General features: G+C 51.0%; 1 protein-coding gene across 2 annotated transcripts in view; it reads right to left on the bottom strand.

Moving 5' to 3' along the window:
- HTRA1 (HtrA serine peptidase 1) overlaps positions 1 to 21,234 on the bottom strand; it is a 57,064-nt gene extending 35,830 nt beyond the window's left edge. The window contains exon 1 of one of the 2 annotated variants that reach the window (XM_043925103.1): positions 20,629 to 21,234. In XM_043925103.1, the coding sequence (XP_043781038.1) occupies positions 20,629 to 21,232 (604 nt within the window). In that variant the 5' untranslated portion in view covers positions 21,233 to 21,234. The remainder of the gene's footprint in view (positions 1 to 20,628) is intronic. The other variant, XM_043925104.1, reaches the window with a different exon arrangement.
- Positions 21,235 to 21,439: the final 205 nt, after the last annotated feature.

The following is a 21,439-nucleotide window of genomic DNA, read 5'->3' as shown; positions in this document are numbered from 1 at the left end:
GCATTACATTCTTTCAGCGATTCCGTACGTTTGTCAATCTGGATGCCGGGTGGTGGTGGTCGCTGTGATTAAAAGCCAGCACCATACAAAAACCAATGTTGAATCGGAAATGGGTGGCACTGTCCAATTTGAATCTAAGATTTGAGAGGCTGTGTGGTTCTCTGTGAGTGCACATAGATCATACGTATTAATTTTATAAGTAACTGTGGATAGTGACTAATAAAACTAAAATGTCACTTTTCTTTCTTGTTTATTTGGCTATGCCGGGTCTTAGTTGGGGTACTCGGGATCTTCACAATCTTCGGTGCAGTCTGCGGCATCTTTAGTTGCAGCACGTGGGACCTAGTTCCCCCGAGCAGGGATCAAACCCAAGCTCTCTACACTGAGAGGACAGAGTCTTAGCCACTGAACCACCAGGGAAGTCCCTCTTCCTTTTCGTGTTTATGTCCGACGACTACTGCGTTACAAGGACACAAAAACTTATTAAGTTGTTGGGACCTAATTATCTGATAAACAGAACTGTCAGACCCTTCTTTCGGCCCAGTGTTCAGTCACTCAGTCGTGTCCGACTCTTTGCGACCCCGTGGACTGCAGCACACCAGGCTTCCCTGTCCTTCACCATCTCCTGGAGCCTGCTCAAATGCATGTCCCTTGAGTCGGGGATGCTATCCAACCATCTCATTCTCTGTCGCCCCCTTCTCCTCCCACCTTCAATCTTTCCCAGCATCAGGGCCTTTTCCAATGAGTTGGCACTTCGCATCATGTGGCCAAAGTACTGGAGCTTCAGCTTCAGCAGCAGTCCTTCTAATGAATATTCAGGGTTGATTTCCTTTAGGATTGACTGGTTTGATCTCCTTGCTGTCCAAGGGACTCTCAAGTCTTCTCCAACACCACAGTTCAAATGCATCAATTCTTCAGCACTCCCTTCTTTACCATCCAACTCTCACAGCCATACATGACTACTGGGAAAAACCATAGCTTTGACTAGGTAGACCTTTGTCGGCAAAGTAATGTCTCTGCTTTTTAATACGCTGTCATAGCTTTTCTTCCAAGAAGCAAGTGTCCTTTAATTTCGTGGCTGCAGTCACCATCTGCAGTGATTTTGGAGCAATTACTAAGACACCCAGTGTGCACAAACCACGAAACTATGGGAACCTCGGCCTGGTCTCCGGGGCTCTCTCCAGTGGATAATGCTGCAGCCCAGCACAGCTACAATAATCAAAGCAGAAGAGGATTTATAGGGAAGGTAGTCAAGGTTTTGGCCTAGAGCCTGCATTTGCCCCATGAGGGCCCTAGCAAAGCATTCAGTTGTTAAAAGCTTCTGGAAAATCTGCAGAAGTGAAATATTTAAACTACAATTGGTTAAAACCTTGTCTCCTTCCCTCTGTCATCTCCTGTCTGCTGGAGTGCTGTGGACAGTCAGGGATATGGCTACAGGGAAAGTACATCTAGGAGGATCATTTTTCTTTGGGTTTAATTAATAAATACATTTATGTGCTTTGAAGTCACTTCTGGGTCTGATTATCTACCCTAGGACAGAAATGGTTTGCAGCGGGACTGCCCTGGCAGTCCAGTGGTTAAGACTCTGTGCTTCCAATGCAGGGGGTTCAGGTTTGATCCCTGGTTAGGGAACTAGGGATCCCACACGCCAGGAGACCAAAAAATAAAACAAAAATAAATAACAATTTTTTAAAAATAAATAACAATTTTTAAAAATTTCAAAAAGAGATGGTTTCCTAGGAGACACAGGAAGGCCAAGCTGGACTCAAACCCCAGAACGTTCCCGAGTGAGAGCAGCATAAAAAGCGTTAAACCCACCCCTGTCTCGAGGCCACAGGCTGGGCTATCACTTTCCAGCTCTCCACCCTGCACTCAGCCTCCCAGGCACATATCCACACCTCCCAGAGTTTCCTCCTCACTTCCAAAACTTCTAAAAATCCCACTTGTACATTCTAATTCAGGCAGGTCGGTTTTCGATGTCTCCCTTCAGTAATTACCACTTGGAGTACATGGACTTACTGCAGGACTCCCACGGCCACCCCCATCTCACCCACAACTCCCTCCATCACGTGGCTATGAGTCCCCAACTCTATCTCCCAAGATTCCTTAATGCACATTCTTCACGTGTGCAAACCTCTCACCAAGCCTCCAAAAACACCATTCTCCACCCCATGTCCTGCATTCACACACACATTTTCCTTCCTGGCCAGGATACAGATTCTCCTCCCCAACAGCAAGTCAAATCCCACCCAGCTTTCAATCTTGGCAATAAATAGCACCAACAATAATACTACTATACATTTACGGAGCATCTACTATGCATGTGTCAGGCGCAAAGCTAGGCACTGAATACCTGTTCTCTCTAATTATTCCTGCAAGCCTGCAGGAGGCTGTTACCCCTGATCTACAGAGATGCGGAGACGGAGGATCACAGAAGTCAAGCACGATGCTCAAAGTTTCAGAGCTGGCGAGCAGCAGAGGCGGGAGGACGACCCCGTCTGTCTGGCTGCCTAGCTGGAGCTCTTTGCTCTGTCTCTGCGGTCTTTCACCCAGCCTCCAACCCCCTGAGGCCCCTGCGGTTGTGGGAACCAGCTTCTCACTTCCAGGCCTGAGAACTCAGAGCCAGGATTTAGGATTAACAAGCCAACCTTCGCTTCCAGCAAGAACAATCGCGCTTTCCAAATTCTCCACAGGGTTGATAAGTAGGGCTAATTTGGAAAACAGAACGCAGTGTATTCGAGGGAAAAGAAATAAATCCCCCTTTATTCAACAGGAACAACATGTTCTCAAAATTCAAATCAGTTGCAGGAGCAGATTGGTCAAATCACTGGCATTTTAATGCCCCGTCCCACATTGAGGACCAGCTCGATACTTTGCAGAGCCCAGGGCAAAAGGAAACTGCAGGGACCCCTTGTCTCAAAATTATCAAGAACTCCAGGATGATGAGCAGAGCATTAAGTCAGGAGTGGGGGTCCTTCTGAATAGATGGCACACCCATGAAGCAGACCCTGCCTATATTCCAACCTCATCTGATTTAAAATCCAAAGTGCTTGTGAAGAACTGAGAAGCATCAGTAGGTCCCTGATCTAGAGGTAGCAACAACACAGGCATCTCACTGTGAAGACTAAGAGGTGAATTCTGTCCACAACCAGTGGGCTTGGAAGAGAATCCTGAGCCTGGGCAATGTCTCAGTTTCAGCCCAGGGAGGTGATGAGCAGAGCGAACTGTGCCTGGGGACCTTTTCATGTAACTTGAGATAATGACTTTGGGTGGTTTTAAAGCTGCTTCGTCTGTGGTCCTTCATCACCAGCAAGAGAAAACTAAGATGGGCAGGAGTGATGGTCTCTAAGACATCCCAACCCTGTGAAAGCTCCAGACAACTAGGGAAATCTACCAAAACTTGAAGTAAAGACTACAACAACAACACTGCTTTGCTATGATGCCACTGCGCAGGACCTGCTGGAGATGATGCCTTCATCTGGCTGCACCTAGGCAGACTCAGCCTGCCTAGGAGCAGGGGAAGCACCCTGTGTGCTGGAAGGCAGGTGTCTATCTCCTATGATCTAAGGTGCCTGGACCAGTTCACTCTCCACGAGGCAAATTGTGCAACCTCAGGCAAGCCCCTCAAGTCGAAGGTTCCTCCACTGTAAAATACGGAGGCTCAACTGGGGGGCTTCCAAGGTCCCTCCTGGCTCCACAGAGAAAGGGAAGAAGTCATTTGTGATTTTTCACCTAATTTCTTCAACTTTAAATGTCAGCAAATACTGTCATGACGCTTCGTGCATGCTCAATCGTGTCTGATTCTTTGTGACCCTATTGTGGTAGCCCACCAGGCTCCTCTGTCCACGGGATTTTTCAGGCAAGAATACTGGAGTGGGTTGCCATTTCCTCCTCAAGGGGATCTTCCCAAATCTGGCTACAATGCTAGGAGATACAGGAGACCTGGGTTCAATCCCTGGGTCGGAAAGATCCTCTTGAGGAAGAAACAGCAACCTACACCAGTGTTCTTGCCTGAAAAATCCCATGGACAGAGGAGCCTGGTGGGCTACAGTCCATGGGATGACAAAGAGTCAGACACAACTGATCACAAGCACACACACACAAAGACAGTCATCCTTTAAAAACTACTAATCATAGCACAGCCTGGTCCTGACAACTGACAGCATGTAGGGGAAAGGAATACCAGATCACCTTACATGTCTCCTGAGAAACCTGTATGCGGGTCAAGAAGCAACAGTTAGAATTGGACCTGGAACAACTGACTGGTTCAAAATTGGGAAAGGAGTATGACAAGGCTATATATTGTCACCTTGCTTATTTAACTTCTATTTAGAGTAAATCTTGTGAAATGCCAGGTTGGATGAATCACAAGCTGGAATCAAGATTGCCAGGAGAAATATCAACAACCTCAGATATGCATATGAAACCACTCTAATGGCAGAAAGTGAAGAGGAACTAAAGAGCCTCTTGATGAGGGTGAAAGAGGACAGTGAAAAAGTTGGCTTAAAACTCAACATTCAGAAAACTAAACTCATGGCATCCAGTCCCATCATTTCATGGCAAACAGAAGGGGGAAAAGTGGAATCGGTAACAGATTTTATTTTCTTGGTTTCCAAAATCACTGTAGATGGTGACTGTGGCCATGAAATTAAAACACGCTTGCTCCTTGGAAGGAAAGTTTCAACAAACCTAGACAGCGTATTAAAAAGCAGAGATATCACCTTGCCCACAAAGGTCCATATAGTCAAAGCTATGATTTTTCTGGTAGTCAGGTATAGATGTGAGAGTTGGACCAAAAAGAAGACTAAGCGAGGAAGAAATGATGCTTTCAAATTGTGGTGCTAGGAGAAGACTCTTGAGAGTCCCTTGGACTGAAAGGAAATCAAACCAGTCAATCCTAAAGGAAATCAACCCTGAATATTCACTGGAGGGACTGATGCTCACACTGAAGCTCCAATTCTTTAGCCACCTGAGGCAGAGAACCAACTCATCGGAAAAGACCCTGATCCTGGGAAAGACTGAAGGCAGGAGGAGAAGGGGACAACAGATGGTTGGATGGCATCACCGACTCGACGGACTTGAGTTTGAGCAGAGATAGTGAAGGACAGGGAAGCCTGGCGTGCTGCAGTCCCTGGGGTCCCAAAGTGAGACACGATTCAGTGAGTGAACACCAGCAAAGGGGAAAGGACAAAATAGGAAGAAAGCAACTCAAAGTGATGACTGGATTCGTCCAGGGTCTACTTGCCAAGGGGCTGTGGCAGACCAGTCAGGGCAGCCACTGTCCTGCATGGCTGGCTCTCCTGCACTTGACGCAGTCCCCCAGGCACTTTGGGTCCAGCCCTCTCTTCCTTGAGAGTACCTGGGCATAAGTGATCAAAGTTCTTCTTAAGGCAAGGGCACAAATGCATTGTACAGAGGTTGGAAATGAAAGACAGTGGAAAACCTTTCTGTTTTCATTGGAAAGACCAGGAAGAGTAATTACCCCTGAGATGCCAGCTTGGACCCACCACTGCTCTCTGCCCGGAAGCCTTGGGAAATTTCTCTTGGCCACCAGCAGACACAGCCAGCCAGTCTCCCATAGGCTCAGAAACGGTAAATAAAGGAGCAAGCATAGCAGGCTTGTAGTGGGTGTCAGGGAAAGTTTAAATAGCCTTGGGAATGGCTCAGTTGAGTAAGGGGTCTGGGATGCACTCCTCACCTGTCATCAGGCAACCCTCCCACAGTCAAAGCACCCCAAGAGGGTGCTCCCCATAGGAGGTCCAGTCTCTGCAGCCCCATCTTCCAAGGACCAGCCTAGATTCAGGCCTAGAATCCAGTGACCCCTCAGAATGCATTGCCAGGGGGTGTACGCCTGAGGCTGTCTCCTTCTTCATCTGTAGAGGGTCCCAGGGCCACATGTCAACATTTCTTTGTCCCTAGTAGGGCGAGATTAAGAGTAACTATGAAGAGGCTACTTGCTTGGTAAATAAATCCAGGCCCAAGTGCACAGAGGACCCCTCATCCCCAGGAAGAAATTATCACTCACACACCATCCACATGGGCCCAGGGGCCCAGTCTCACTGGTCCGGTTCCACTCACTGCTCAGTACCTTTACCACGAGGCCAAGTGGAGCCTGGCAAGGCTGGGGAGGGGTGGGGGACAGGGATGTTGGGCATCATACTGCCCTGAGCCAAAGGCCCCCCAGCTCCTGATGGGGCCAGAACAGACCCGAGAGAGGGAGAGGGCTGCAGGCCAAGGCCAGCCGCCGGCACCGTGGAGAAACAGAAGCCGGAAGACTGAGCTTTACCGTGAACGGCGAGCCCCGCCACGCTGCCCCCCACATCGGGACTTTGGATGGCAGGCCTCCACACCTCTGGCGGAGCTCGGGCACCCAGGGCCCCAGCTGGACACCTGTGCCAGGGGAGTAGGCGCGTGGAGCCGGACCGGGAGGCAGGCGGTTAAGTAACCTGACACCGCACAGCTGGGAGAGCGGCTGGTCCACATCCCAGGGAGGCACAAGGATGCTTTTCTCACTGAGCAAAGCTCTCTTTGTGAGGGTGCATGATGGATTGAGCATTACCTCGAGGGGCACAGGAGGAGAAGGGCTGGCCAGCTGAGGGGGAAGAAGGAACAGCAGGCAGCAGTTAAAGGAGCCAGGGCACCAGAGGCGCTCAGGACACCTCCTCCTCTCCCACTGACCTTGGACTACCTTCCCCCTGAGGGTCAGGAGAGACATTGACTTAAACAGGTTCCTAATGGATAATGACCCAGGATGTGCAAAGAGGCTTGTTGTTTAGTTGCTGAGTTGTATCTGACTCTTTGCGACCCCATGGACTGTAGCCCACCAGACTCCTCCATCCACGGAATTTCCCAGGCAATAAAACTGGAGTAAGTTGCCATTTCCTTCTCCAGGGGATCCTCCTAGACCAGGGATCGAACCCATGTCTCCTGCGTTGGCAGGTAGATTGTTTACTGCTGAGCTACCTGGGAAGTCCACAAAGGGGATGGGGCCTCCATTTTGGCAGAGCACTTGCTTGGAGAAGAAAAAAGCATCACCCAGCGAAGGTGGCAAAGATGCCCTGCCAGACACATTTTCTCCATGTTTTCAGTTTGAGCGACTGCATTCTGTTTGCCCCACTCCATTAGATTCCAAGGACATGTGTCAGCCACGGCTCCAACGTGGAGTCTGGCCCCGCGCTGGTCTGGAGCGTGGAGGCAGCAGAGACAGAAGCGAGACCTTGCACATTCCAGGAAATCAGACCCCCATTCTAATCAGTGCTGTGACTGCAAATTCCAGGGCAGAGGGGCCCGTGCAGCCAGGTTTCTCTGAGCCCTGCAGGGAGAACACACAGGAGGGACAGAGAAGCATCACTTGACTGAGGCCGAGCCGGCCGACTAAGGTCTGAAATCCACCCAGAAATCCTGTGCATCATCAGGGCCACTGTCTGCAAACGTCAGGAACCACGCAACAGAAAAGACAAAGCTTTGGAATTGAGGGTCCCGGGCCCAAAGGCCCTCAGCCCCATTCTTGTGAAAAGAAACTGAATATTCACAGGTAGCAACTGTTTTTTGGTTTTTTATTTTTTAAGATTCACAATTGGATGGAGGACCACTACACTCTCTCTTTTGCAGAGAAATAAAAAAGCAAGATGGAGGGGAGTTACTTGTGACCCATTTTTCCGCTCCTACTGAATAAAGGAGGAAGACGGGGCGGAGCCGGGGAGGCTGGCCTCGATTTCCAGCCCGCACTGGCACTTTCAAGGCCTGGCAGCTCCTGGCTTTCCGGCACAGTCTCCCAGACGGCTCAGAGTGGGAAAAGCTCGCCCGACGCCAGACCTCAGGCTGCAAACCCGTCCCCCACCTCCACGTGCCCTGAGAGGGTGCCTGTCTGCAGGGACTGGGCCGAGGCTGCCACCGAGGATGCTGGAAAAGACTCGGGCAGGTGAAGTGAAGGAGGAGAGAGACAACCCAAACAAGTCGAAGACAGCCTCCCCGGAGGAGGAGAATGGCTTTCAGGGGGCACCCGGCCAGCTGGCCAGTCAGTCATAAGCAAGGCCCAGTTCTCTGCAGTTTCAACTTTACTGGTAAAAGGCCTTTTCCAGAACAATGCGTCTATGTTTAAAGGTGCCTGTCATTGATAATCGCTTTTCAGTCTCACTGGCAAAAAAGAAAAAAGTCCTCGCTTGCATACCCATGCTGAATGCTTGGGTTTGCTGGGTATTGTTGCCTTTCATAGGTTTGTTGTTTGTTTGTTTTTTTTTCTGACGTGTTTGACGTATTAGGGGAAAAAAAAAAGAGTTTCCAATCCATTCCACCGCACAATTTCTTTTTTCAGAAGTCTCCTGAACACCCAGCATGATGTGTCTATTATTATCTTTGGGGAAACGGCTGACTACTCAGCTCACAAAAACACTATTAACTTTCCTCCTGATAAGCATCTGGCTCCGGTCTTGACCTTCCCAGATTTCTCAGCCCCGTTCTCTTCCTGCTCCAGCTCCTCCTGCTTGTTGTGTCTGAAGTGGCCAAGGCAGTTCAGGCTTCTGCGAAGCCTCCAGCCTCAAGCAGCGGGCTGGGAGGTGACCGGTCTGTCAATGAAGGGCCTGGGACACACTCCTGGGCTCTCAGCAGCCACCCTCCTACAGGCCCTGGTGGAGAAGGGCAGGCCTGGGGCTTGGGGTTAGAAGATGGGAAAGTATGGGGGCAAGGATGTGATGGTGAACCAATACCCTCCATCTGGGTAGGGACCATCCAGAGAGGTACCCCCTCTGCCCATTTACTGATAAGTACTATCCTTGAGCTTCCCAGGTGACTCTGTAGTAAAGAATCCGCCTGCCAAGCAGGAGATGCAAGTTCAATCCCTGGATCAGGAAGATCCCCTGGAGGAGGGCATGGCAACCCACTCCAGTATTCTTGCCTGGGAAATCCTGCGGACAGAGGAGCCTGGCGGGCAACAAAGGGGATCGCAAAGAGTTGGACATGACTTAGCAACTAAACGGTAAACCGTCCTCCGGTTAAGAGCAGGGTAACTTGTAAAACTGAGACAAAACTCAGAAGAAATCTTTGACTCAAGTGAGAAGTAAAAAGTGGGTCTTAAGACGTAAGACGAGCCATTTCCCTTCTCTGAGCCTCAGTTACCTCATCAGTAGGATGAGGGGGCTGACTAAACCATTTCCAACATCCTTTCCAGCTCCCAAAAAAATTATATGATCTAATATATCTGAAAAGTGCATTTCCTGATCTTTCCCTTTCAGTACGTAATTCCCATCCTTATAGAATATTCTTATTTTCCATCTTGGCTTCCTGCAGCCTGTGTTCCAGCTTCTTCTGGGCCGCCTCAGCTGTCTAGACTTTCAAAGTGACGTTTGGGGCTGGGATTAGGGAAACCCTAATGAAGAAGAGGGGATAAAATAAAAGTCTGGCCTTCCTATATTCACACAACAGAATATTGTTTGGTCATAAAACAAGGTGAAGCATGGACACCCATAATGTGGATGAACCTTGAAAATATTACAGTCAGTGAAAGAAGGTAGTTACAAAGGACCACAAATGTATGATTCCATTTATATGAAATGTCCAGAACACGGAAATCCATAGAGACGGAAAGCAGATTCGTGGTTCCAAGGGAAAGTATGGAAAGACTGGAAAGTATGAAGAGACTGCTAATGGGTACTGGGTTGCTTTTCGGAGTGATGAAAGTATTCTAGAATTACACAGTGATGACAGTTGGCACTACTCTGTAAATATATTGACCTGTCTGCTTTAAAGGGGTGAATTTTATGGTATATGAATAATATCTCAGTAGAATTGCATAGTCAGTTTCTTTTTACTTCTTTAATGTGGCTACTGGAAAATTGTATTTTGTATATGTGGCTCCTGTTGTATTTTGGTCTATGTGTAACCAAACATTCCAGTAAACATATTGTTCATTTTTCCAAACAAGCACAAACAGTCTGGCCTCCTCCTGCATCCTGAACTGAGTTGGCATCCGGGAGACTGAGAGCAGAGAGCCCTGGGCTGGGAGTCCAGGGACTCAGAGCCTCTGTCACATCCTGGCTTGTGACCTTGGGTTTTCACAGCCCCTCGCTGGTCCTGGCCCCGCAGGGAAAACACAAATGTTGGACCACGCAATCCCCATTAGGTCAGACAGCCCTGGTGGCTCAGATGTAAAGCATCTGCCTGCAATGCAGGAGACCCAGCTTCAGTCCCTGGGTCAGGAAGATCCCCTGGAGAAGGAAATGTCAACCCACTCCAGTCCTCTTGCCTGGCAAATTCCATAGACGGAGGAGCCTGGTGGGCTACAGTCCATGGGGTCGCAAAGAGTCGGACACAACTGAGCGATTTCACTTTCTTTTCTTTCACTTTCAGCAGGTAAAATCAAATTTTAAAAGTTCTTATTCTACCCCAAACATTATTTATCTCCTAAAAGCAGTCGACTTGGGAATAAAAGTCACATAAACACAGACCAGCTAATTTACTGACGAAGCAGAGTGACTGGTTTAGTACCATTGATTCCATTTATCCTGATGGATTTCTTTGGGGACAGTTTCTTCCTGGTTGCCCCAGCTTTCAGTGATTTAGGAGATTGTTAATTCTGTAGCCAATGGCAATGTATATGGGTATAATCCCCTCGAAAATACTTTGGCAACGTACACCATGGGCCATTAAAAACTCTTACCCTTTCATCCAGTCATTGTGCTTTTTAGTATCTATCCCCAAAGAATAACCAGATACAGAAAGCCATAAACACAAAAATGTTTGGTTTGGGAAAAACATGGCCCAAATGAACACAAAAAGGACTTGCTAACCAGATGGTGATAACGTTCGGGATAGAAACGATGAAGCTGCTGGAATAACAGTGGAATCCCAGATCTTTTTTATTCTTTTCTTTTTGATGTGATTAAAGTATAACTTCCAAAAACTGGCATAGTGTAATATGCCATCAAAGCATTTCCCATGATGTCTAAGCAGCACGGTGAAGAGAAATTAAAAAGAGCCTTTATGCTGAGAGAGGAAAATCTTAGTATATTCGTCCCCAAGAAAATCAAACCACAGCATAAAAGATATTGAAGCATCTCAGCCCTGACTTATCTGGCATGTCCACTATGATATTTATACTGACTTTTTTCTTTTTAGCAGGAGGACTGTAATTATGGTTCAAGGGCATTAATAGGTGCTTAGAACTCGTAAGAGGAGAAGTCAGTCATTATATGGATAGCCTTTTGATCATCTTCCAATCCAAGCAGATTATTTTTGGCGGGGGTGGAGGAAGCTTTCTTTAGCATCATTTTGTAATGAGACTAAATGAAAGTGCCCACTGTCTCCCTGCCTCATGGAAATGGTGTGCATGGACCCCCGCCTCTCCCAAACAGCCCCCTGATTTAGCAGGAAGGGACAGCTGAGGAGGGAAGGGATCCAGTGTGGAACCCACACCGGCCCACCACCCTCCTACCCCGATGAGCTAAGCAGCTTGTGAGAGTCATGTTCCCTTTGGATGCCTCTCTCTAAAGTGAAGGGTTGGGCTATGGGACCTTCGAGAACCGTCCACACTCAGATTTCGAGCTCTGGGATTCTGACCACAAGCCAACTGGTGGTTCTGACCAGTCAACAGTGCCTCTGCAGGGAAGGAGGTGTCTTTGTCCACAGGATCCCAGAAAACATGAAAGTGGAGAGTTGATGAGGTTAGAGATGGGTCGTGGAAGGTGTGTGCACACAGTTGTACGTGTCAGAGGATGGAGGAGACAGCAGTTCTGAGCTCCAGAAAAGACCCCGGAGACATTAACACCTATCTTTCAGGAACCAATAGACCAAGCAGGCAGGAAATCAGTAAGGATGCATTTGACCCAAACGGCATTATCAATCCACTAGACCTAAATGATGTTTACAAAACACTCCATCCAACAATACCAGAAAATTCTGCTGTTCACATGGACCGTTCACCAAGAGACACCAGAGAACACGTTCTGGACCAGAGAACACATCCTAACCAATTTAAAAGAACAGAAATCACGCAGAGTATGTTCTTAGACCACAGAGAAACTGAACCAGAAATCAACAGAAGGCGAGCTGGAAAATCCCCAAGGGTTTGGAGATTAAATAACATGCTTCTAAGTAACACTTAGGTCAACGATGTCTCAGGAATAGTTGGGAAATGAGGCAGACTGGGGTTCAAATTCTGGCTCCTCCTCCCTCTCCTGAGTAGCTCTGGAGAGTTATCACTCACTTCTCAGAGCCTCATCTACTCCTCAGCTGGACAATGAGATAACACTCCTCTCTCCCTGGGTGGCGATGAGGGATGCACGAGGTGGGCCCATGACACCAAGGGCACAGCACCCAGCTCCCAGGAAGCACCCAGCAGTGGGAGCTCTCCCGGTCATGGTTCCATCCACAGCACCTGGTTGTCCAGGAGAATACTGACCCTTCTCCCCTCTCCCCCAGGCTAGCTCAGTCTCTGCCAGAGAGACGTACTTGTGACTGCCGAGTGCCAAGCCTTCGCTCCTCTGTATCCAGTTGGCAGCCATCGGCCTGGGCAACCCCAGCTGGCAAAACCCTCTGTGTCCATCCATCCCCACCAAGTGGTGACGACCACTTGGAATACTGGCCACAAAGAGAGGGCTCTCCTAGTCACGGGGTGTGAGATGACTCAACTGTTGGATGAGCGAGTAAAACCTCGCCTGAGGCTGTGTGCAAGGGAACTCTACTGCAGATCTTGCCAAACTCGGAGGGAAAAAAAATTCATCAGGCAGACAGGCCTACCGTCTTCTTCTCGAGATCAGATTGCACAATTAACGAGAAAGATGTTTCCTGAGGTTTGAAAATATTGCACAAGGCTCTGACTCATTAAGACAGAGCTTATTCAAATTTGAAAACTATCGCAAATTCCAGCCACAACAATGTGCCCTCTGAAACCACCATGTGCCCAAGGAGATATAATTATCTCCTGATGAGGGACCAGCCGCTGTCACGTGACGCTGGGTAGGACTGCTTTTATGGCAAGTGCTGACATGCCAATTTGTACCGGGGATCGAAAACAATAGGCCACCCGTGGACTCTCAACTTATGTATTTTTCCCTTCAGATGTGACAAATCTTTCCTCATAAGGAATTCCCGAAGCATGGAAAACAAACCAAGCATCAGTCAAGAGGGTCTCAGGGTTTCTATGCACTGCTCTGTCCTGGGCATCACAAACCCTAGGAAGGGTGAACCAGATGACATTTGGAAAATCCCAGCTGTCCCAGACAGGCATCTCTTCAGTCCAGAGAAGTCACAAGCTTCTTAGGTGATGCAGACAATGACTGGGGGATTCAAAGGGTGACAGGCAAGGTGGTGTCTGAGTCCTTCTGCCCAGAGAAGCTTTTCTAACACGTTTGTTTGCAAACTCCAAGTCAGCCTCCAGGACACAGGCCTGGTGTCACCCTCCTCCTCTGTGATGCCTCCTTTAACCCACACACACCCCTTATCCCCAGGAAGACATCAAGACAGCACCACCTCCACTGAGCTGACTCCTCCTTGGCTATCTCTGTGATAATGATGACAATGATAATTATGACAACTAACACAGACCCAGTTCTAGTAATGCACTAGGTATGGTCCTAAGCACTGAGGGCATATAATTAGCTGCTTCCATCTTTCAACAATCCTATGACATAGGTATGTACGCACCATTATTTTCATTATGATTTTACTGATGAAGAAAATGAAACTGAGAGAGTCTGTCACATAAGAGACGTCATCCCTTTAGAGTGTGGTGATCTGACTCAAGAGAGTTCCAGAAAAACATCTATATCAGCTTCATTGACTACGCTAAAGTCTTTGACCGTGTGGATCACAACAAACTGTGGAAAATTCTTCAAGATATGGGAATACCACACCACCTTACCTGCCTCCTGAGAAATCTCTGTGCAGGTCAAGAAGCAACAGTTAGAACCGGACATGGAATAACAGACTCGTTCCAAATTGGGAAAGGAGTACGTCAAGGCTGTATATTGTCACCCTGCTTATTTAACTTACATGCAGAGTACATCATGTGAAATGGCAGGCTGGGTGAAGCACAAGCTGGAATCAAGACTGCGGGGAGAAATATCAGTAACCTCAGATATGCAGATGACACCATCCGTATGGCAGAAAGCAAAGAGGAACTGAAGAGCCTCTTGATGAAAGTTAAAGAGGAGAGTGAAAAAGCTGGCCTGAAACTCAACATTCAAAAAATTAAGATCATGGCATCCAGTCCCATCACTTCATGGCAAACAGATGGGGAAACAATGGAAACAGTGACAGACTTTATTTTCTTGGGCTCCAAAATCACTGCAGATGGTGACTGCAGCCATAAAACTAAAAGACGCTTGCTGCTTGAAAGAAAAGCTATGACAAATCTAGAAAGCATATTAAAAAGCAAAGACATCACTTTGCTGACATAGGTACATCTAGTCAAAGCTATGGTTTTTCCAGCAGTCATGTATGGATGTGAGAGTTGAACCATAAAGAAAGCTGAGCACTGGAGAATTGATGCTTTTGAACTGTGGTGCTGGAGAAGACTCTTGAGAGTCCCTTGGACAGCAAGGAGATCAAACCAATCAATCCTCAAGGAAAGCAGTCCTGAATATTCATCGGAAGGACTGATGCTAAAGCTGAAGTTCCAATTCTTTGACCACCTGATGAGAAAAACTGACTCATTAGAAAAGTCCCTGAAGCTGGGAAAGGTTGACAGCAGGAGAATGGGTTGACAGAGGATGAGATGGTTGAATGGCATCATCGACTCAATGGACATGAATTTGAGCAAACTCTGGGAGTTGGTGATGGACATGGAAGCCTGGCGTGCTGCAGTCTATGGGGTCGCAAAGAGTTGTACACAACCGAGCGACTGAACTGAACCGATCAGGCTCCTTAAGCTGGGTGTGATACGACCTACTACAAACTCCTCGACATCATGGACTACCCAGCCTTACTTACCTCTGACTCCTTCTACCTGGACGTTTTGAGTACACAGTAGGTGTTCAATAAATGCTCTGAATGAACTTAGAACTCACGTCGTTAATTCCAAAAGCTGAAATCTGAGCCCTTCCAGCAGCAACAGACATGCCTCTTCAATGGAAGCCTTTTGGAAAAGCATGTGGGATGGCTACGCTTCTCAATTTCTCTGTTGACATTAATTTTCTTTCTTTTTAATAGCAGGGTAGATGGGGAAGGAAAGAGAAAAGACTCAGGAGGGATCTTGCTCCAGAGGACACCTGCAGCCCAGCCTGGGAGCCCCTGGGAAGCAGGGAGGACCAGCAGGTTCAATGCAGCTCACCTCCTGCGTCTAGACGTGTCTCCACAGTGGTCACTGGGGAACTGCCACAGCCGGCACAAAGCTGCAGTCCAAGGCCACCGGGCCCTAGATGGGCTACAGGCATCAACGCCCACCTTGGCGTTAACTCTCAATAACTTAAGAAAAAGAAATAACTCTTGAAGAAGTCACTCCAGGCTTTAAAACAGGGATGTGTGTGTGTGTCCGACTTTGTGACCTCATGGTAGCCCGCCAGGCTCCTCTGTCCCTGGCATTCTCCAGGCAAGAATACTAGAGTGGGTTGCCATTTCCTCCTCCAAGGGATCGTCCCGACCCAGAGATCGAACCCATGTCCCTTGCATCTCCTGCATTAACAGGCGGATTCCTTACCACTGTGCCACCCGGGAAGCCCCCCAAGCAGGGATGATGTTACCGTAATTCTTCAGAGAGAGAATCATACACCATTCCATCCAGAAAACCCCTCAGGGATCACTGGTCCAATTCCCTCACTGATGAGGCTTTGTGAGGTCAGAGGCTGGCCACCTGGGCAGGTAACAGCCTAGGCAGGGGTCAGAGCCAGGCTTGGCCCACCAGTCCTTCCACCCGAGTTGGCCTTCCAAGGAACCCTCACCCACTGCCAAGCTTGATCTCTTCTTCAAACTAAGCCTGACCAGGGTTATTTATTCACTTAAAAGCTCATGGAAAGTCTGATTTCTCAATCCAAGGCATGAAATGATGTCCAGGATTGTACAACTGCTCGTGGACTCAGAGTCCAGCACCGCCGTCCTGAGGCTGTCGGACGTCTGACCACAGTTAGCTCATGGTCCTGCCGTAATCACTCACTGAATGCAGTTATTTTAAGCGCTAATGCAACCTATTTACGGCTCCTCTGCATGGAACGAAGTTACTCAAACGCTTGGCTTCTAGACACTTGGCTTACCAATTTTATGAAACCTTAATATTTTAACTATTTGGTGGCTCAGACAGTAAAGAATCTGCCTGCAATGAGGGAGGCCTGGCTTTGATCCCTGGGTTGGGAAGATCCCCTGGAAGACAGCACGGCAACCCACTCCAGTATTCTTGCCTGGAGAATCCCCATGGACAGAGGAGCCTTGGGGGTTACAGTCCATGGGGTCACAAAGAGTTGGACACGGCCGAGTGACTAAGCACAGCAGAGCAAGACCAACAGACAGCCAAGGAAGATGACCAACCAGCGTGAGCAAAGTCCTTATAAATTACTTCTAAGCTGGTGGTGGCTCTTCACCAGGAGTGCGTGGCCCAGCCTCCCCCAGAAGCCCTTCCTTGTCAGGCCTTGGGTGGGACCAAGATGGGGAGTCCCTGAGCTTCGAGACCTCTGGGCTCGGGGCTGCTGTTTGAGGCAGGGGTGGGGTGCTTTCCTGGACTGTGCACGAGGAGGAGAAAAAAGATTAGGCTTCCGATACTTGGGGAGTCTTTTTGGGCCTCTTTCCTGGCTTCCTGTCCGTTTTTCAGCAGAGACCGGTCAGAGATCCTGGCTAGTTTTTTGCAATGTCTGGGACTCCAAAGAAGCTTTTCTCTGCCCAAGAACAGTCTGGGGCCCAGGGCTTTGGTTTGGAAATATCTCTAGTACAGCTCCTTCTGTGCTTTTTAATTTTTTTTTTTTTTCCAGCAAGAGCTGCCTTAATGGCATCTGGGGGCAACCATGTTCTCCAACGGCTGTGCTGGTGGAGCGAGCGCCGTGACGTGTCCTGTGTTTCATCTCAAGGCCACGGCCATCTGGAGCTCTGTTTATTCCAGCTATTCTCTTCAGCTTAGCTGGGGTTGGCTTATAATCTCGGTTTCTCTGTCAATAGCACAGAATGAATATGAATGGGCTGTGGACCAGATGCACGGGTTCAAGTCCTGGGCAAGGCACAGCTCTGTGACTCTGTCTCCCAGCTGTCATCCCGGGAGGACGACACCACACCCCTCATGGGGTTGCTGGGAGGATCAAATGGGTTGGCACAGGGCTGGCACAGAACAAGCAGGAGATATATGTTAGCCCTTATTATCAGGTTATTATTACTTGCAATCCCTTTTTTTTTTTTTAATGTAATCCCCTGATCAGTGTAGAGCTTCTGCTTTAAACTAATCCAATCAGCTCCTGGTGGAAGACAGCAGCTCTCTAATCTCTGGTATAACTGTACACTTTCCCAGCCAAACCTTGACAGCAGCGTTGATTTCTGAAATAGATGATGCGCCCTCATTTCCAGAACCATGATTAGAGACCCTCTCCAAAGTCTTTGTGAAGCAGCTCATAGACGAAAGTGCCCTCTTTTCAGGGCTGGTGCACTGGGATGAGCCTGAGGGATGGGATGGGGAGGGAGGTGGGAGGGGGATTCAGGATGGGGAACACATGTATACCCATGGCTGATCCACGACAATGTATGGCAAAAACCACTACAATACTGCAAAGTAATTAGCCTCCGATTAAAATAAATACATTAAAAAAATAAAAAATTTTTTAAAAGTGCTCTCTTTTGAATGGGGACATATCCCACCATCCAAAGATCCGCCGCGACTCCCACAGGCTGCTCAGCAGCCCCCCTCACCTCCCCTGCCCTCTCTCTCTCCACCCCAGTCAAACCCTCCTTGTGATCCCAGGACTGGCAGAGCCGCTCCTGCCCAGGGAGCTCCTTCCCCACGTCCTCACGAGGCTCGCTCCAACTCCAGGCTGCTAGTCCAACGACGCCTCCTCTAAAAGACCTCCCACGGCCACTCCAGCTAAAGGAACGCTCCGGCCAAGCCTCGGAGCCAGAGCCAGCGGCCAATGCACCGCACTGAACAATGACGTCAGATGACCTGCTCATGGGCAAGGCTTCGACTGAATGAAGCCTTGGCTCCCAGGCTCCTGTCCTCAGAGATACCTCTGGAAAGTCAGCGGCAGTAGGCTGGATGCAGGGATCGGTGGGGGGCGGCGGGGGGGGGGGGGGGGGGGGGTGGCAGGGAGCAGGGGGAGCGGAGAAGGGCAGCAAAAGCAAAACCTTTCATTGAGGAAAGAAAGACTGGGTGGCCGTGGATTTCCAGTACCTCTGGTTTCTTCTTCCATTCATTTGTTCATTCAACATCCTCCCCACACACACATCTGCCAGGTGCCTCCCAAGTGCCCAGCAGACACACACACACACACACAGTGCCGGATGCACCGTGGAGCTCAGTAAATATTTGCAGAAAGAAAGGACAGTGGAGAACCGCTCTGCACCCTCTGTCTCTCTCTCCTCTCACCACGCTCGTCCTCCTGGGTCTGTCCCCTCTCTGGCTCTCCCCGAAGCCTGCTGCGGGCCTGCTGGCCAGCGGCAGACGACCTGTTCTCCGCATACACACATGGTGACTCTTAATGACTCCGCCAACTCCAAAACTTGCTAAGTGACTCCACCTCGCTGGCAATCAATCTGGGACTCCAATAGTGCCAGTTATTCAGGATCCTGTGCCCTGAGACTACAAACAGTAACAACTGACTTGTTTTTGACAAAAAAAAAAAAAAAAAAAACCATGCAATGTGCTTTTTTAAAGTCCTCACCTCACACCCAAATTATGGCATGCATCATGCCTCTGTGCCCCGGTGTGGTCTGCTTTCCACCGCTAGCTTCATCCTACCCAGCTTTTTTGTTTTGTTTTGTTGTTGTGAGCCGCCTGGCTCAGGAACATCTGAGAACACAACCCAGCCCGTCCCCTCTGGCCCTGGGACTCTGCGCCACCAACCTGGGTCACCCCGATGCCTCCCCAGCCACACCAATCTACTCATCAAACAAGGCTGGGCTCAGCCTGCATCCCCCCCTCCCCGCCACTCCACTTGGGACACACTTCGGGGCCTCCCCAGACTTCCTTTACCCTCCCCAACGTCTGTTCCCCAGCCCGGTAAAGCATTGGGTTGTTTCTGAATAAGGCTGTCTGGGTTCAAATTCCAGCTGAGTGACCTTGGGCATGTAATTCACCCTTAGGTGTCCCACCTGTCAAATGGAAATGACTTCCCTCCTCTTGAGGCTGTGAAGGCCGAGTGTGGTCGCACGTGTAACACACCCGGCCCAGGGACTGGGGCGCCAAGTGGGCACCCAATACACATGCGTCGTGGTGCCCAAACCCAGACTGGGCAGGTTCACTTCCCTCTGGAATAGTCTCCTCCACCCTCTAACTAGGCTGTTTCCGGAGGGCGGAGGTTCTGCGTGTTACCTGTACGGCTCTGGCACCCTCCTCCCCAGGTTGGTTAGCCTGTGCTGGGGGACCCCGGGTTGGTCCTAGACCATTTGCCTACCAAGAAAACCTAGCCTAGCTCCCCGGGGCTGGGCTCCCGTCTTCCCGTCTCCATGCACGGCCCGCGGTCAGGAGGCAGCCTTCAGGCTGAGGGCAAGTGCCCTGCCAAGCAGGGCTGGCCCGTCCCCACACCACTGGATTGGCCGGAGCTGAACTCAGCATTGTTTTTCCACATGGTCTCTGGGACTGGAGAGAAGCATCCTTCGGGAAGGTCCCGCGAGAGAGTTAGAGGATGGCTCCACCCTTCGCTCCCCCTACCCCCGCCTCCCGGGCCAGGACGGGTCTTACTGATACAGAAAAGATGCTTCATGAGGGAGAAAGCTACACTTTTTCCTCACCCCTAGCGCGCTCCCCTCACCCCTGCCTCTGCCTTTTCCCTGATCCACGGTCAGCTTATTCAAAAAGAGCCACTTTCATTTTTGTACGGCTGGCTCAAAACCCAGGAAGAGAGGCTGGCATCAGTGCCCGCTACGCCTCCTTAAAAACGGTGCTTGACCGGGAAACCCTGGCGGGGGGCAGAAACCGGGGAGCCTGAAGGGCATGGCCACCTCTTTCAAATAAAAAGTTAAAAGTTCTCAACCAGGAGATCGCTAATGTGAACATGAACCCTGTTCATCTTAAGGGGGGTGGGGGGGCGCTTGAAGAGAAGGAAGGGAAAGCCACAGAAATGAGACTTGGTGGTCCCAACACCCCGGGCTCACTCAGCACCGGACACTCTTCCCAGCCCCGAACACTCTTCCCAGCCCCGAACTTCTCAACCCTCTTTATGCCCACATTCCCGTCTTGTTTGTCCCCCAGGCCCTGGCGCGGTGTGGTTCCCCGCGGGGCAACCAGCAGGCGGCCATGGGCCCCGGCATCGGGTTCCCCGGGGGGGTGGGGCGGTCTTCGGGGTAGAGCAGGGCCATGGACCGCCACGCGCCGAACCGACCTTGCGCTTGGCGCAAAGCTCCGTTCCGAGGGAGCCCGCGGATCGCTGCCACCCAGGGGGTCGGTGCCCGCCTCTCCCAGCCAGTGGGTGCCCCCGGAAGACCCAAACAAAGCTTTGCGGCCCCTCTCCCGGCCCGTCCGTTCCTCGGGGGCGGGATGTCACGACCTGGGAGCTCCCAGAGCCCCGGTACCTTGGCCGCAGGCGCCGCGCTGCAGGACGATGACCGGCGGCTGATGCAGCCGCTCGGAGCGACGGCTGGCGGCACGCAGCTGGCACAGGTTGGCGTAGGTTTTGGCGTCGCTGCCGCACACCGGCTCGTTGCTGGCGCACACGCAGAGGCCAGATTGCGCTCGCCGCCGCACCGTGGCCGAGGCTGGCACTCCGAAGGGCACCACGCACTGCAGCCCCTCGCCGCAGGGACCCTCTTGCAGGCCGCACTCGGCCCCCTCGGGCGCGCCGCACACCTCGCAGCAGCCACACGCGTCGCGGACGCGGCCGCCCTCGCAGGATCCCGGCGGCGGGGCGCAGCGCGCAGGGTCGCAGCGCTCCGGACACCCGGCGGCGCCCGGCGCCGAGCGTCCGGCCCGGGCCGGCTGCGCCGAGGCGGACGCCGGGAGCAGCAGCAGCAGCAGCAGCAGCGGCGGTGGGAGGAACGGGGAGCGCGGGGACTGCATGGCGACTCCGACGGCAGCGGCGGCGGCGGCGGGCTGGGCGAGGGCCGGAGAGCGGCGCCGGGCAGAGCGCGGGAGGGACTCGGTACGAGCGAGTGCGCGCGGCCGCGCGGCCCAGCCCATTGGCCTCGCGGCGGTGACGAGCCGCCTTGGGGACGGGCACTGCGCCCGGGAGGGGGGCCGACCGGATGGCGGGGGATGGGGGGGCGGTGCGGGCGGGAGGGGGGCAGGCGGGCGGACCGGGGACCGCCCGCGGCGGGGCAGGGCGGGCGCTGCGGGGCTCGTGGGCGCGGGCAAGCGGGCGGGGCGGCGCGCGGGTGGGTCCGGCGG

This window comes from Cervus elaphus, chromosome 15, assembly GCF_910594005.1.
Source record: "Cervus elaphus chromosome 15, mCerEla1.1, whole genome shotgun sequence".
NCBI classification, from domain to species: domain Eukaryota; kingdom Metazoa; phylum Chordata; class Mammalia; order Artiodactyla; family Cervidae; genus Cervus; species Cervus elaphus.
This window is presented reverse-complemented; position numbering and strand designations above follow the sequence as displayed.